The sequence below is a fragment of the Hyaena hyaena genome, unplaced genomic scaffold (assembly GCF_003009895.1).
Source record: "Hyaena hyaena isolate Hyena2069 unplaced genomic scaffold, ASM300989v1 scaffold_2114, whole genome shotgun sequence".
Lineage (NCBI taxonomy): Eukaryota > Metazoa > Chordata > Mammalia > Carnivora > Hyaenidae > Hyaena > Hyaena hyaena.
In genome coordinates this window covers 83,735-97,672 of record NW_024082751.1, presented here as the reverse complement: position 1 = coordinate 97,672, position 13,938 = coordinate 83,735, and the positions used below count along the sequence as shown (strand labels likewise).

General features: G+C 35.1%; 1 protein-coding gene across 2 annotated transcripts; it reads left to right on the top strand.

Annotated features, from left to right (window-relative positions):
* The first annotated feature begins 564 nt into the window (after positions 1-564).
* Positions 565-13,342, top strand: LOC120227246 (pseudouridylate synthase 7 homolog-like protein). Of its 2 annotated transcripts, none has more exons than XM_039225390.1 (7): positions 565-722; positions 2,546-2,738; positions 5,263-5,361; positions 7,360-7,441; positions 8,578-8,858; positions 11,392-11,445; positions 12,411-13,342. In XM_039225390.1, the coding sequence occupies exons 1-7, from the start codon at positions 592-594 to the stop codon at positions 12,735-12,737; spliced, it is 1,167 nt and encodes a 388-aa protein (XP_039081321.1). In that variant the 5' UTR covers positions 565-591; the 3' UTR covers positions 12,738-13,342. The 2 variants fall into 2 exon arrangements, with proteins under 2 accessions (XP_039081321.1, XP_039081320.1); XM_039225389.1 differs by lacking the exon at positions 565-722 and adding an exon at positions 1,663-1,760.
* Positions 13,343-13,938: the final 596 nt, after the last annotated feature.

Sequence of the window (13,938 nt, the reverse complement as noted above, 5' to 3'; positions counted from 1 at the left end):
GTATTTACTGTGTGTTAGGCTATGGGTGTTAACGATTGAGAAAACAAACACGATCCCTACTCAGGAGCATTCAGTGTTGGGAACCTGGAAAGAATTTGAGCGAGAACTGCTGCTGTTGGTGGATCATGAGGAATGCATACAAGTGTGGCAAGTAAAGTGGAAGGAACACATTTAAACAGAGGGATTCAAATGTGCACAAGTACAAAGCTGTGGAAGGCTCTAGTCCACCCAGGAATTATGAGATATTCTCTGTGTTGTATAAGACATATGAATGGAAGTGGCACATATAGAGACTGAAAAGGGAGATTGGGGCCAGACATGAGTGCCAAATTAAGGAATTTAGATGTTTTTTCCCCTTAAGCCTTTCCTGAGCCAATTAGTATTTTTTAGATGACAACTGTAATCTAAAACACTGATTTTGTACCTTGATTTAAAAATACTTAAGTGACTAATTTGATTCATTATATTAACCTGTTTGTCTACTAAGACTGTAATTGATGTATTATAGCGGTTTTGTGTGTGTGTGTGTGTGTGTGTAATCTTGGGTTTTTCTTTGTTTCAGCCTTTACTCTACGGAAAGAAAATCTGGAAATGTTTGAAGCAGTTGGTTTCTTAGCTATGAAACTTGGTGTGTTTCCTTCAGATTTCAGTTATGCAGGCCTTAAAGACAAGAAAGCTGTCACCTATCAAGCAATGGTTGTTAGAAAAGTGACTCCAGAGAGGTAATATGACATTACTTTATAAGAGAGTACTTTACTTTCTTGTTGCATCAAATAAATAAATGTAAGATTTAAAAAACAAGAACACTAGGAACATATTAACCTCACTATCAATAGTAATTAATTGATTGAAGGCTTACTGAGCAGCACATTCTGCCTTAATAATAGAGTTATCATCTAAATAGCATTATGTCTTAAATTTATACTGAAGGGGCACCTGGGTGGTTCAGTTGGTTAAATGTCCAACTTTGGCTCAGGTCGTGATCTCCTGGTTTGTGGGTTCGAGCCCCATGTCAGACTCTGTGCTGACAGCTCAGAGCCTGGAGCCTGCTTCAGATTCTGTGTCTTTCTCTCTCACTGTTCCTCCCCTGCTCATGCTCTATCTCTCTCAAAAATAAATAAACATTACATTGACACTGAAAATGTAGGTTTTAAGGCAGGAACTTTGAAAAGTGGCAGATTTTACATGATTTGAATTGTTTCTAAACTATATTTTGAGACACCTGGCTGGCTTAGTCAGTATAGCCTGTGACTCTTGATCTCAGGGTTGTGAGTTCAAGCCCCATGTTAGGTATAGAGATTACTTAAAACTAAAAGATTTTTTTAAAAAATCCTGTACCATATTTGAATATGCGTGTATATTCAGGACAGTGTCTTACAAATGCCACCTGGAGCCTGCTTCAAGTTCTGGGTTTCCCTCTCTCTCTCTCTGTCCCTCCCTGATTCATGCTCTGTCTCTGTGTCTCTCTCTCAAAAATAAATAAACATTAAAAAAAAATTTTTTTTAAAGTACAGTAGAGTAAGAGAGAAGGATTTTAGCTTTCAAAGGTATTTAGATGTTAGAAACTGGTTTCCAACTACTAAATACAACAATCTTATTAATTCCGAGGAGGAAAGAGTACTTTGATTTGGCTAATGGGTATGGGATTTCTTAGCTATGAAACTTGGTGTGTTTCCTTCAGATTTCAGTTATGCAGGCCTTAAAGACAAGAAAGCTGTCACCTATCAAGCAATGGTTGTTAGAAAAGTGACTCCAGAGAGGTAATATGACATTATAAGAGAGTAAGTTAACTATCTCCCTAATAAAACAGATAGTTCCTATAAGGATGACAGTAAATATGGATGTAAAGAAAAAATTGGTTTCTTACAGGATCTTTAAAGGTATGCTAATAATTGGAATCTGTTCATTTAGACTTTGGGGAAGAATTGAAAATTCGAGTAAGAAAGTGTTCAGAGCATGGGCCCCTGGGTGGCTTATTTGGTTGAGCATCTGATTTCGGCTCAGGTCATGATCTCACAGTTTGTTGGTTTGAGCCCCATATTGGGCTGTGTGCTGATAGTTCAGAGCCTGGAACCTGCTTTAGATTTTGTATTTACCTCTCTCTTTGCATCTCTCTCTCTCTCTCTCTCTCAAAAATAAATAAATATTAAAGAAAAAAGTGTTCAGAGTAGAATTTTAGTAAAATCCTCTGGTGCTACTGGTTTTTCTTGGTAATGTTGGAGGAAGAGAGACTGAGGAGGAAAGGAACAAAGTCTGAGAGGAAGACTAGAACAGTTAAGAGATTTTATCAGTTAAACTAAGGAGAAGTCAGAAGGCCTGCACAGGATAACATTAGGAGTATATATTTCAGGTCATAAAATAACTGTTAATATAATCCTATAATTATGGTTTTTTTAATGCAGATTCATTGAAATAACATTAACTTTTGAGTTCCAAAAAAATTTTAGATGTTCTGATATACGTGTTTGTCTGGCAACTCATCTAAACCTTATGTTAATTTTTAAATGTAAGATTTAACTGAACCTATATGATTTATCGTTTATAGGTTGAAAAATATTGAACAAGAAATTGAAAAGAAAAGAATGAATGTGTTTAATATTAGATCTGTAGATGATTCCCTTAGACTTGGTCAGCTCAAAGGAAATCACTTTGATATTATCATCAGAAATTTAAAAAACCAAATAAATGACTCTGCAAACCTGAAAGACAGAGTTTTGGAGGCAATAGAAAATGTTAAGGTAAGAAAACTCAGAAATAAAATAATGTTTAAAAAAGTTTAAAATAGTGTTTATAGTGCTTCTCTTTATACTGAGGCAAGAAGGAAAGCTTTTTCTTTTGTACCTTTCTTTATGTGTATATGTAATTGTTTAAAAAATGATAATTGGGGCCATTTAGCTTATTTTTAATTTTCTTGTTAGTATATACTTTTGTATTAAAAAACAGCTTTAATGTGATTTTTAAAAATATAATATATAGAGAATTATCCAGAGTATATGTGGAGGAGTTATCTGTATAAGAACAGAGGTGTTTTTTGTTGTTATTTGTATGTTCTTTTAGCACATGCCATTTACAGTAGTATTTAAGGCAAAAGGATTAATTCTTTTGGAAATTTTGTTCAGTAATTTTTTTTCCAGAAATCTTTGGTAAATAGTTACATTACTTATTAGAATTATATAGTCTTTTTTCTTTTTAGTCTAATTATGAATTTTTTTCAATATATACAAATGGTAAATTGCATACATTTTATTGTGTCTTACAGTAAAAAAAACTACTTAACATAAATATATAAGTGACATTTGCCACGCATCTAAATATGCCATAACCTTCAGTCTGATCATCTAGACTGTGGGTTAGCAAACTTTCTCCATAGAAGGCCAGGTAATAAATATTTCTGGCTTTGTAGGCATGTGGTCTCTTTTGCAGCCACTCTACTGCCATTGTGCTGAAGCAGCTGTAGATCATAGATAAATGAATGAGCATGGTTGTGTTTCAGTAAAACTTTATTTACAAAAATAGGTGTAGGGCCACATTTGACTTGTAGGCTGTTAGTAGATTGACAAGTTCTGATCTAGACCAGTGATCCTCAACCTGGGATGCTTGTAGGCAATATCAATAGTTAATCCGTACTCCCAAACCAATTAAATAAGAACATTTGGGAATGCAGCTTAGTTTATTAATATTTTTTTTAAAAGCTCCCTAGCTGATTTTACTCTACAGCTAAACACTAAGATCCTGACCACAAAGACCTTTTTACACAATTTTATTCCTCTCCAAAAGAAAACAAACAACAACCTGGTTTTTAATCAATGATTATAGGCAGGAAAATGGCTTCCAATAAAAATTTTTTAAATTCAGCACATTTACCTGTGTATAGAAACTCTTTGATTGTATACTCCTTGTTTTTTCCCTTTCTTCTGTATCTAAAATTCTTTTCTCTCTCCCAAAAACCTGTTATTAAAATGGTAGCCCTAAAAAGGGGGAGAGTTTCTCTGAACTCTGATAGCATTTATTGCCTGTCTTTCATTTGGGACTTATGGATATACAACTGCTAGTTGTAAAATCCCCATTAGAAATGGTTTTAGTGTTAGCCAACTTTCCTTTAGTGCTGAAAATAAGAAGTCTTTGAAGTTTTGTTTTAGAGGGTTATAACTTTGACCACTAGGAACCTTTTCTTATATCCAACCCTAAGTAATTTCTAGGGGTATTTAAAACTCTTATAGTTATTTTAGGATATTATTTGATATTATTTTCCAAATTTGAAATAATAATTGTTGAATGAATAAATATGATCTCATCAAGTGAGTGTAGAAGACTCTTATCTTTCAAGAAACCATCTGGACTTGGTGTTTTCTTTGTGAGAGCATGTTTAACCACTGACTATTATTGTCTCTAAGGTTGCAGAGTAATTTATAATTTTCTGTTCTTGGGGAAGTGATGACATGTCATTGTCTTGACCCAGGTCTTCAGAAACTGACATAATTAAAAAATGAACTGCTCTAGATAAAGGAACTAAGACTTGCTGGGTTTGAAGTAAATGTATTGATTATTCCCAGCATCTCCAGACAGCAGGAGCATCTCAGAATCAGAAAGAGCTTTAAGGCAGAGATCGGACCCAGTAACCCATTCATCCCCATTTTCCCAGAACTTCGCTGATTTTAGCACTGAAAGTCCTTCATCCTAGAATCCTTCAGTAATATGAATGGAGAGCTGACATATTTTTTAAAGCTTTTTTGGTGGCCTTATTTTCTCCCTTTCAGTTGTTTTTTCTTTCTTTTCTTTAATTGTATAGCTTATCTCAGACCATTTGGTTCCCAGGTGTATATTGCTGGTTATAGTATTCTTTTATTAAAATAAATATGAAGAGAAAGACTTGATTCGATAGTCTGACATAATAATTCTATTTACTTGTTGAAATCACTTTGGGCCTATGACAAAGACCCATAGACTCGGTGACTTTTAAATCACAAAAATATATTTTGTATCGTGTCAGATGCTAGAAGCCTGAGTTCGGGGTGCCAGACCTGTCTTCTTGTTATAGTCTTACATGGCAGAAAGAGAGTGAGCCAGCTCCAAGGTCTTTTCCTAGAAGGGCCCTGATCCCATTCATGAGAGCTCTAATTACCTACCAGTGTCTCAGCACCCCCACCTCAAATACCATCCCACTGGAAGTTGGGATTTCAACATATAAATTTTGGGGGGTACATAGACATGCAGTCCATAACAATATACTTTTATTAATGATTTATTTTCTTGTATTCATAGAATAAAGGGTTTGTAAATTATTACGGACCACAGAGATTTGGGATGGGAAGGAAAGTCCACACCGACCAGGTTGGATTGGCTTTGCTGAAGAGTGAAATGGTATGGATTAAAGAAACACTCTGCTCTGATTTGTCTTGTCAGTTGTATTTACTGTGTGACTCAGCCCTTTGCCTTGTTAACCCAGCATATGAATGCATTTATACACACATACGTATACCGTATGCTACATTATTGAACATTTATGAGCTGCTACTATATTCTTAGTATCACATTATAATAAAGCAAACTGTATGTGATGTCCCTGTGTTTAATACTCATTTAAGACTTAACAGAGAATTGATCAGCACTCACCAAATTCTTAATGAAGTGAATGGAGGATTTAGAGGAAACCTAACACCCTACAATTCCAGAAATATGGCATCCAATGATATAAAATTCACGTTTCTAATAGCATTTAAACAAAAGCTCTCCCCTCTTCTCAACTTCATAGTCTGTGCTTCTCATTTTTCTTTGACTTTGCTAGAGCATTAGCTGTCAGTTGTTGCTGTGTAGCAAACTACTCCCGAACTGTGTGGCCTAGAAAGATGAGCATTTGTTTTCTCACTGCCTCTGAGGGTCAGGCATCTGGGAGCAGCCTGGCTGGGTGCTTTTTGCATCAGGGTCTCTTATGGTGTGCAGTCAGCCAGGGTTACAGTCTTTGAAGACTTGACTGGGCAAAGAGGACCTCCTTCCAGGCACACTCTCATGGCTTTTGGCAGGAAGCACTAGTTTCTCACCCTGGGGCTACGCATGGCATGACTTGCCCAAGAGAAAGGAGTCCAGGAGCACTAAAGAGTGAGAGAGAGAGAGATAGAGAGACCCCAACATAAATCGCGGTGTCTTTTATAACATAATCTTGGAAGTGACATCATCACTTCTGCTCTGTGCCATATTTTCTTTCCTTGAAAGTATCTTCTCCCCACCCTTTTCATTCTTTACATCTCAATTTAAGTCTCATCCCGCTCCTGAGAAAAATGAATTCTTCTGATCTTGTGACTTCAAAGCCTTTTGGACTTCCCAATTTAGGTTTTATTATATTTTACTGTTAATGTTTATTTAATCTTTTCCAGTTAAACAAAACACTATGTCTCTCTTGCTCAACACTCCATCCCTGGTACTCTGCATAGTGCCTAGCACATCACAGATATTTAGTAATATTTATTTGAATAATTTAGCTTCTTAACATATATTTATTTGAATGGATGAATGAGTACTGTAAAATAAGACTGGGATTTTAGGTTGATTCTACTCTAAAACATATATTTAGGAATCACCATGCTGGAGACAGTATAATAATCATAGTAAAATACATGACCTCATAGATACCATTAAAAAAAAGGAACATCTTTTAATCTATTTAGTTTTCAAAAGAAAATATTAAAGTTGGCAATTAAAAAATATTTTGGCAATTATTTGAAAGACCACAAGCATTCCAAGACTTGAAAACTGGAATGAAATTAGTGGTACACCGTTCTCCTTTGCTTGTTGCCTCCTCTGTTTTTGTTGTATATGTAGGTCGAGTCTGAGTTGTATGTCATTACTTCACACTTGGCAGTCATAACTCAGTAGTGGAGGTAAGGAATGACAAGTGGAATATGGAAGTGATGGGAAGCACTTTTTCCAGTCCAGAATATTTTAAACCTGTGTGTAAAGTTGCTTTCTAAAGATTTATTTTCAAATTTAACACTGTTTAATTTTTGAAAGCTTGAAGATAAAATTGCAGCATCATATATCATTGGTTAAGTGCCTATTCTATTATGATGCCAGATAATTTGTATCTTTTTTTTAAAAAAGTCACTGATTTGGAGGCACCAGGGTGGCTCAGTCAGTTAAGCATCTAACTCTTGATTTTGGCTTTGATTATGATCTCACAGTTCATGAGTTTGAGACCTGCAGGTCTGTGCTACAATGTGGAACCTGTTTAGGATTCTCTCTCTCCCCCTCTCTCTCTGCCCCTCACTGCTTGTGCTTTATCTCTCAAAAATAAATAAACATTTAAAAAAAGTAAGTGATTTGTCATTTTCATTTAAATTATGTTTACTTGTTTGATTTTTAAAGGTGGAGGCTGTAAAATTGTTTCTTACACCAGAAGATCTGGATGATCCTGTAAATAGAGCAAAGAAATATTTTCTTCAAACTGGTATTTAAAAGTTTCTTTACCCCATACATAGCCATGCAAATCAATAATATAAATTTATGTCAGCAGGAGTGCATTCATTGCAACATAAACGTGATAGGAAATAGATTGTAATATATATTTAATAATTTTATTACATGCCTAAGACACTTTAGTTTGGGCCAAATATCCAGGACTTTGGTCTGTTTTAACTCTTGCGGGGGCGGGAGGGTAGGAATAAGGGGAGAAATAGCTTCTTAGTTTTTCTTGGTCTATACCCTCAGAGGAGATAAGAATTTCAAATTCTAAACTGGTGCTGATGGAAGCTACACTACAACTAGGGGAGACTGAAAAGCAAACTACATAAAAGTATTATTTGTTATATCCAATACTTTGTGCATTGTTTTTGACTTCGTTGCCATTTAGCCCTGTCAATTTTGACACTTTAGCTCAATATGATGGTTTATAATGCAGAATGCTTAATGAGAAGCACTAAAGAAAAATGGTTATGAGTATGGGTTCTAGAGTCAATCTACATTCACTTTGACTCTCAAACGACGTATGTGTTTGTATCTATTTAGAGTCCCGAAAACATAATGTCCTTATGGCAATGATTCTCAAAGTTTAGTGTGCATAAGAAACACCTGGCACATTACTAAAATGAGGATTACTACCCGAATAAGCATCTTTACAGTAGAGTCCTTCAATTTAATTTTAAAAAGCATCCCATTAGCAAGGCCTGTTAGCATACTTGAAGGATCCGACCCTTTCTTATTCCAAAGATTCTATATAAATGTTCATTATAGCTCTTTAAAAATGTATAGGCTCACAGGTTTATTTCATGCCTTTTTTTAAAGAAGTCCTTTGAATAATTGCAAGTTAGTTCATTTCCATTCTGAAGTAGGTATTATGAATGTGCTTTTGCTATTTTTTTTTTTAAGCAGGGAAAGTGAATGGAGTATGGACTATATGATTAATGACCTTTATTAAACAAACAAACTCTTCAGGTATAGCTAGGTTTATAGTTAGTAATAAGCATCATCTTCATTTTCAAGTTGATAAGACTGCATAGTTCATTGCCTTTCATTTAGAGGCATAATAAAGGTCTAACTGGCCTTTGAAGGAAAGTGGTTGACTCACTGATTTTCTCTTTATTTCAGAGGATGCGAAAGGCACTCTTTCATTGATGCCTGAATTCAAAGTCCGAGAGAGAGCATTGTTGGAGTCCTTGCATCGCTTTGGCATGACGGAGGAGGGTTGTATCCAAGCGTGGTTCTCTTTTCCTCATTCTATGCGCATATTCTACATTCATGCATATAGTAGTAAAATTTGGAACGAGGCAGTATCCTACAGACTTGCAACGTATGGGTCGCGAGTAGTCGAGGGCGATTTGGTCTGTTTGGGTGAAGATGTTGACGATGAACATTTCTCAAATAGTAAAGTAAGTATCATTTCATCACAGTTTTCAAACAGTAGTCACCATGCTAACATTACAGAAGCTCCTTTTTAGAAATAATTTAACACTAAAAACACATTTTATTTTTTCACTTGTATTTACTTATCTTTTGCGTCTATGCTGTTAACTAAGGCTTAACACGTCTGTAAACAGAAAAATAAACATAGTCAGTGGTATTAAGTGAAAGATAGAAACATAGTAAACCTTCCTTTAAAGACCAGGTTAAAAAATTACAGAAGTATTGCACAAAATAGTGCCATTAGAAGTGAAAATGGAAACATTAACATATGAAGCTGTCATCTTGCCACCACTCCTATTGTATGTCTAGGACATCAACCTCTGTTTTTTTCGTGTATGTCCTTCTAGACCTTTTTCTATGCTTTTACATAAATATCCATAGAAAAGTGTATTTTTATTCTGTTAGCTAACATGAAGAAAAGCAAAGACAGGGCTTAGGAGCTCAGAACTTAAAATATATTAAAAAAATACAATTTTTATAATAATGGTATATGGGGTGTATAATGTTGGATGTATTTTATATAAATGTGATTTTATATCATTGCAATTTTACAACTTGCTTTTTTTTATACATTATTATTTATATTATAAAAGTTGCTCCTTCCATTTCTTCTCTGTCCAACTAAGTATTTTTATCTTTGTGGGCTTGAACAGTTAAAATAATGGACCTGAATTCCATAAACCAAGTAAAGAAATGTATTTTATAATATAATGCAAAAAGAACTTTATCTCAAGGTAGTCTCACAAATACGTTATAAAAGTTAATCAAAGTATTTTGAGTAGTGCTTTCACATGTAACATCATAAAATCATTGAATTTTAGATGAGAGAAGGATTTTAGAGACTCTCTTTCCTAACTCCCATTTTATAGAAATGAAAATCAAGACCCAGATTGGAGAGGAGACAGTTAAGGGACACAGGTAGCAGAATTAAAAAGACCCTAGCCTGAATTGGTCGTAACAGAAAAATCATGGAGATAGAACATGACCGAGTTCTTCAAAAATGAAGAAAAATAGAAAAATAGACTGAACTCTACATAAAGGAAGCTTTATCTAAATTAATGGCAGATTCTGGATGTATAAATTAAGGCTTTTGTTTATTTTGTTTTTGGTTTAAGTAATGGAGATCCACCTCAAACTAACTTAAGGCAAAGCAGACAGGAATTCATTGGCCCTCATAACCAAGGCACTGATTGATTCAGGCACAGCTCTATCCAGAGGTTAAGCAGTCTCTTAAATAGTCTCTCTTATTTTCTCCATCTTTCAGCTCTGCTTTCCTATGTTAGAGCTGATCTGAGTCTGGCTTGTTCTTTTAGTGGCAAGATGGTCATGAGCGTCTCTAAACTTATTTCTTGTATCTAAGTGATGACTCATGGGAATCTACTCCCGAAGCCAGGAGCACACTGCATACTCTGTATGTTAGCTAACTTGACAATAAATTATATTAAAAACAAAAACAAACCCAGATTAGTGTGACTGCAAAACAAACAAACAAACAAACAGAAAACCAACTTGTAGAGAAGAGGACTTTTCTTCCCCATGGAATAAAAGCCATGGAATTAAGTCTCTCTGGCTAGGAGTGACTGGGCTTGAGCCCCATATCCAGGTCCAAACCAATTATTGTGGACTGGAGTATGTCACTGGGTAAGCCTATGTTCCCAAGGATCCTTCCTGGAACCACCTAATGCAAATCACATTTGAGACCTGGGAGAGGAGCTCCCTGAAAATGAGGTGCTAGAGAGGGAATGAGGGAAAAGAGACAACAAAGGCTGAAGTAGCCAGAACAACGGATGTCTGCTTCACTGTTTCATTGAATGAGTGGCTTGTAGATATTCAGTTAAGAAAGGGATCACTAGGAGCATAAATCACTAAGAATGGTCATTTAACTGAGACTACATCTGAAACTGTGTAAAAGGAAATCTAATAGCATTATAGGTTTTACTTTACCTCATGTGAGTGGGGACCCTGTTCACCCTTGTTTAATGATGACAGTTGCCTTTGTACCTGAGTTTCATATGCCAGAGAAATCAGAATTACTTATTCTGTAGTGATTGTAGCAGCATTTCTCAGACTTACAACACACCTCTTCCCCCCCCCCCCCCTTCTATACTGTTCTATGAAACATGCTTTGAGAAACACCACTTCTCAGAGAGTGTTGTAGTATTTGTTGGGGACAGAGGTGGCGGGATGGGGGGCGGCGGAGCGGTTTTCATAGAGGAGGATTTTTGATTCAGCATAACAACTTTGTAATTAGGAAAAGTTGGTGATGAGGTGAAAGTATCAGCTTGGAGTGTTAAGCTACCTCCCTTCTCTGTGTTCCAACTTGACTTATTAGTGGTTAAAGCAGGAAGTATTGTTCTAATTTTTACGTAGTCTAGAAACAAATTGCCAACATACTATTGTTTGAGTATATGTATATTCAACATAAAAGTCAAATTATACATAACGGGAAAATTGAAGGAATGAATCATCCATATTTTTGTCATGTTTTTTAAAAAATAGGTTCATCTAGTAACTGAAGAAGAGGAATCAGCCAACACATATGCAATACATCAGGTAAATTTGCTTAAAAATTGGATTCACTTTGGTCTAAATGTAGATATTGTGTCCAAAAGACAAGTTATATACAACAAAATTCATTCTTCTCAGTTTATAATTCTAAGAGTTTTGATAAACACATTCAGGTTTAATGACTACCACAAAAATCAAGATAAAGTAACATTTTCATCTCTCCTAAAATTTCCCTGTCCCCCTTTTAGTCAACCTGTACCCCCAGTCCCCAGCAGCAACTTGTCCATTTTCTGTCCCTTTAGTTTTGCCTTTGGAAGAATGTCAAATGGAATCATATAGTATGTAACCTTTTGTGTCTAGTCTCTTTCAATTAGCATAATGAATTTGAAATCCATTCATGTTGTGTGTACTTGAATTTTTTTACCTTGTTCCTTTTTCTGACTACCTTTTGGTACTGTTCAAGAAAAACGTCTAGAAATCACCAGCAAAGGAGGAGAGCCCTACAAAAGGCATAAGTAGCTGTATTTGCTGCTAGTGGTTCGCTCTCATGTTTTTTAAATAAGTAAGAAGAATGTAACATAATCAGCCAAAATACCAGTTATATCATTGAGCAGTAGGGATTTTTCTTTGTGTTACAGAAACAATACGCTTTTAGGATTGTATGACTACATTGAGATTAAATCTTTGCCGGCTAATTAAATGTACCAAAACTTATTGTTTCCTCTCTTCCGCATTAACGGTAGTTTGTCTAGTAATGTCTGACTTGAGTTGTTTACCTTGGTTATTGTGAGTCCTTCTTGATTTTAGTTAGCTCTCTGCCTGGTAGCATTTAAAATAATCAAAATCGTGTAGTTCTCAATAGCATGTTTTAGGCTGATGGTGTTGTTTATATCCTGAGACATAATGATCATTATATCAAGGGTTATTTTATATACTGAATCTCAGTGTTACAATGATCATATATTTTTCTGAAGACTGTTTCATCTATTTTTTTTTCCCCTTCTGCACAGGTGGTTCTTCCAGTGCTTGGCTACAACATTCAATACCCAAAAAACAAAGTAGGGCAGTGGTACCAGGAAATACTTAGCAGAGATGGACTACAGACATGTAGGTTTAGATTACCTACTCTAAAACTGAATGTTCCAGGATGCTACAGACAGATACTGAAATGTCCCCACAATGTCTCATACCAACTAATGGAAGAACATGATACTGATGACAAAATGGAAGGTTCCCACATTGATGAAACAACTTTATCTCTTTTGATCTCTTTTGATCTTGATGCTTCATGTTATGCTACAGTCTGTCTGAGGGAGATAATGAAGCATGACTTTTAGAACCATTACCCTTGATCTAATCATACATGTCATTCTTTAAAAGAGAGGGAGCTAAATCTTCTTGAGCATCTACATTTGCCAGGAGCTTTATAATTGTTATCTCCTGTAATTACAACAAAACGTCCGAGGAAGCTGGAATTTGATGCTGTGGTTCCAGAGGACATAGAGCCAGTAAGTGGCAGGGTCTGAATTTAAGACACCAAAGCCTATGGTCTTTCTATGATCTAATGTTTCAGCAGTCTTTATTCTGTGCTATAAAATATATAGTCTTTCTGGACTATTCAGAGGATACAATACTTACATTTTCTTAACATGTAAGAAAAACATGTTTGGAGTAATGTTGCTGTCCTCTAGCTCTTTGCTTAGAATGTATATGAAACAAGGTTGTAATGAAAGCATATGGTTGGAGAGAAAGTTTATGTTAATGAAACATTTTGTTAATTATTATTGTCTTTCTCCACTTTTTGAAATTATTGATCAGACTAATACATTAGGGAACTATAATCCTTCTATTTATGGTAGCTATCCCAGGGTAGTTTACCCCTTTATGAGATGAATAGTCTTCAGTGAAGACTGAAATATAATTTTTCATACAATTTCCTTATCTCGATACTCATAGATTGTCTTGACTTTCTGTGTTTTTTTTTTTCTATCTTCAAGAACAGATTTTAGAGTCAGACAGATCTGGGCTCAGCCTCCAGCTCTCACACTTACAAGTGACTTTGGGTATGTTATTGACTCTTTGAGGCTTCCTTAAAGAATCAAGGCAGTGCCAACCTCATAAGCAGCAAGTAATAGGATTGTCTGCACCTTTTATGTTGCTAAAGGAAGAAAACATTCTGCCTATTTGAAAATTGAAATATTGTTTAACTATCCCACATCATAAATTATCCTTAACCACTTTATGTCAGTTAAATATTTGGGGGGGGGCGTTGGTGTATATTGATTGCAAAGGTCTAGCATTCTTTCATTGCTAGTAGTATAATATGATGACATTTAAAAAGCTGTATAGAGCATTATATGATAGTAATATGGCACTATTATATATTTAAGTCAGTTAAACTATTCTGGGTATAGTAGCATAAGGAAATAAAATTCAAAAAATAAAATTCAAAGTAAAATTCAAAATGCAATCCAAAATTTGCTCATTATAACATTTTTATATGAAGTGAAAGAAATTATAAATAGTTTGAAAGTCCAG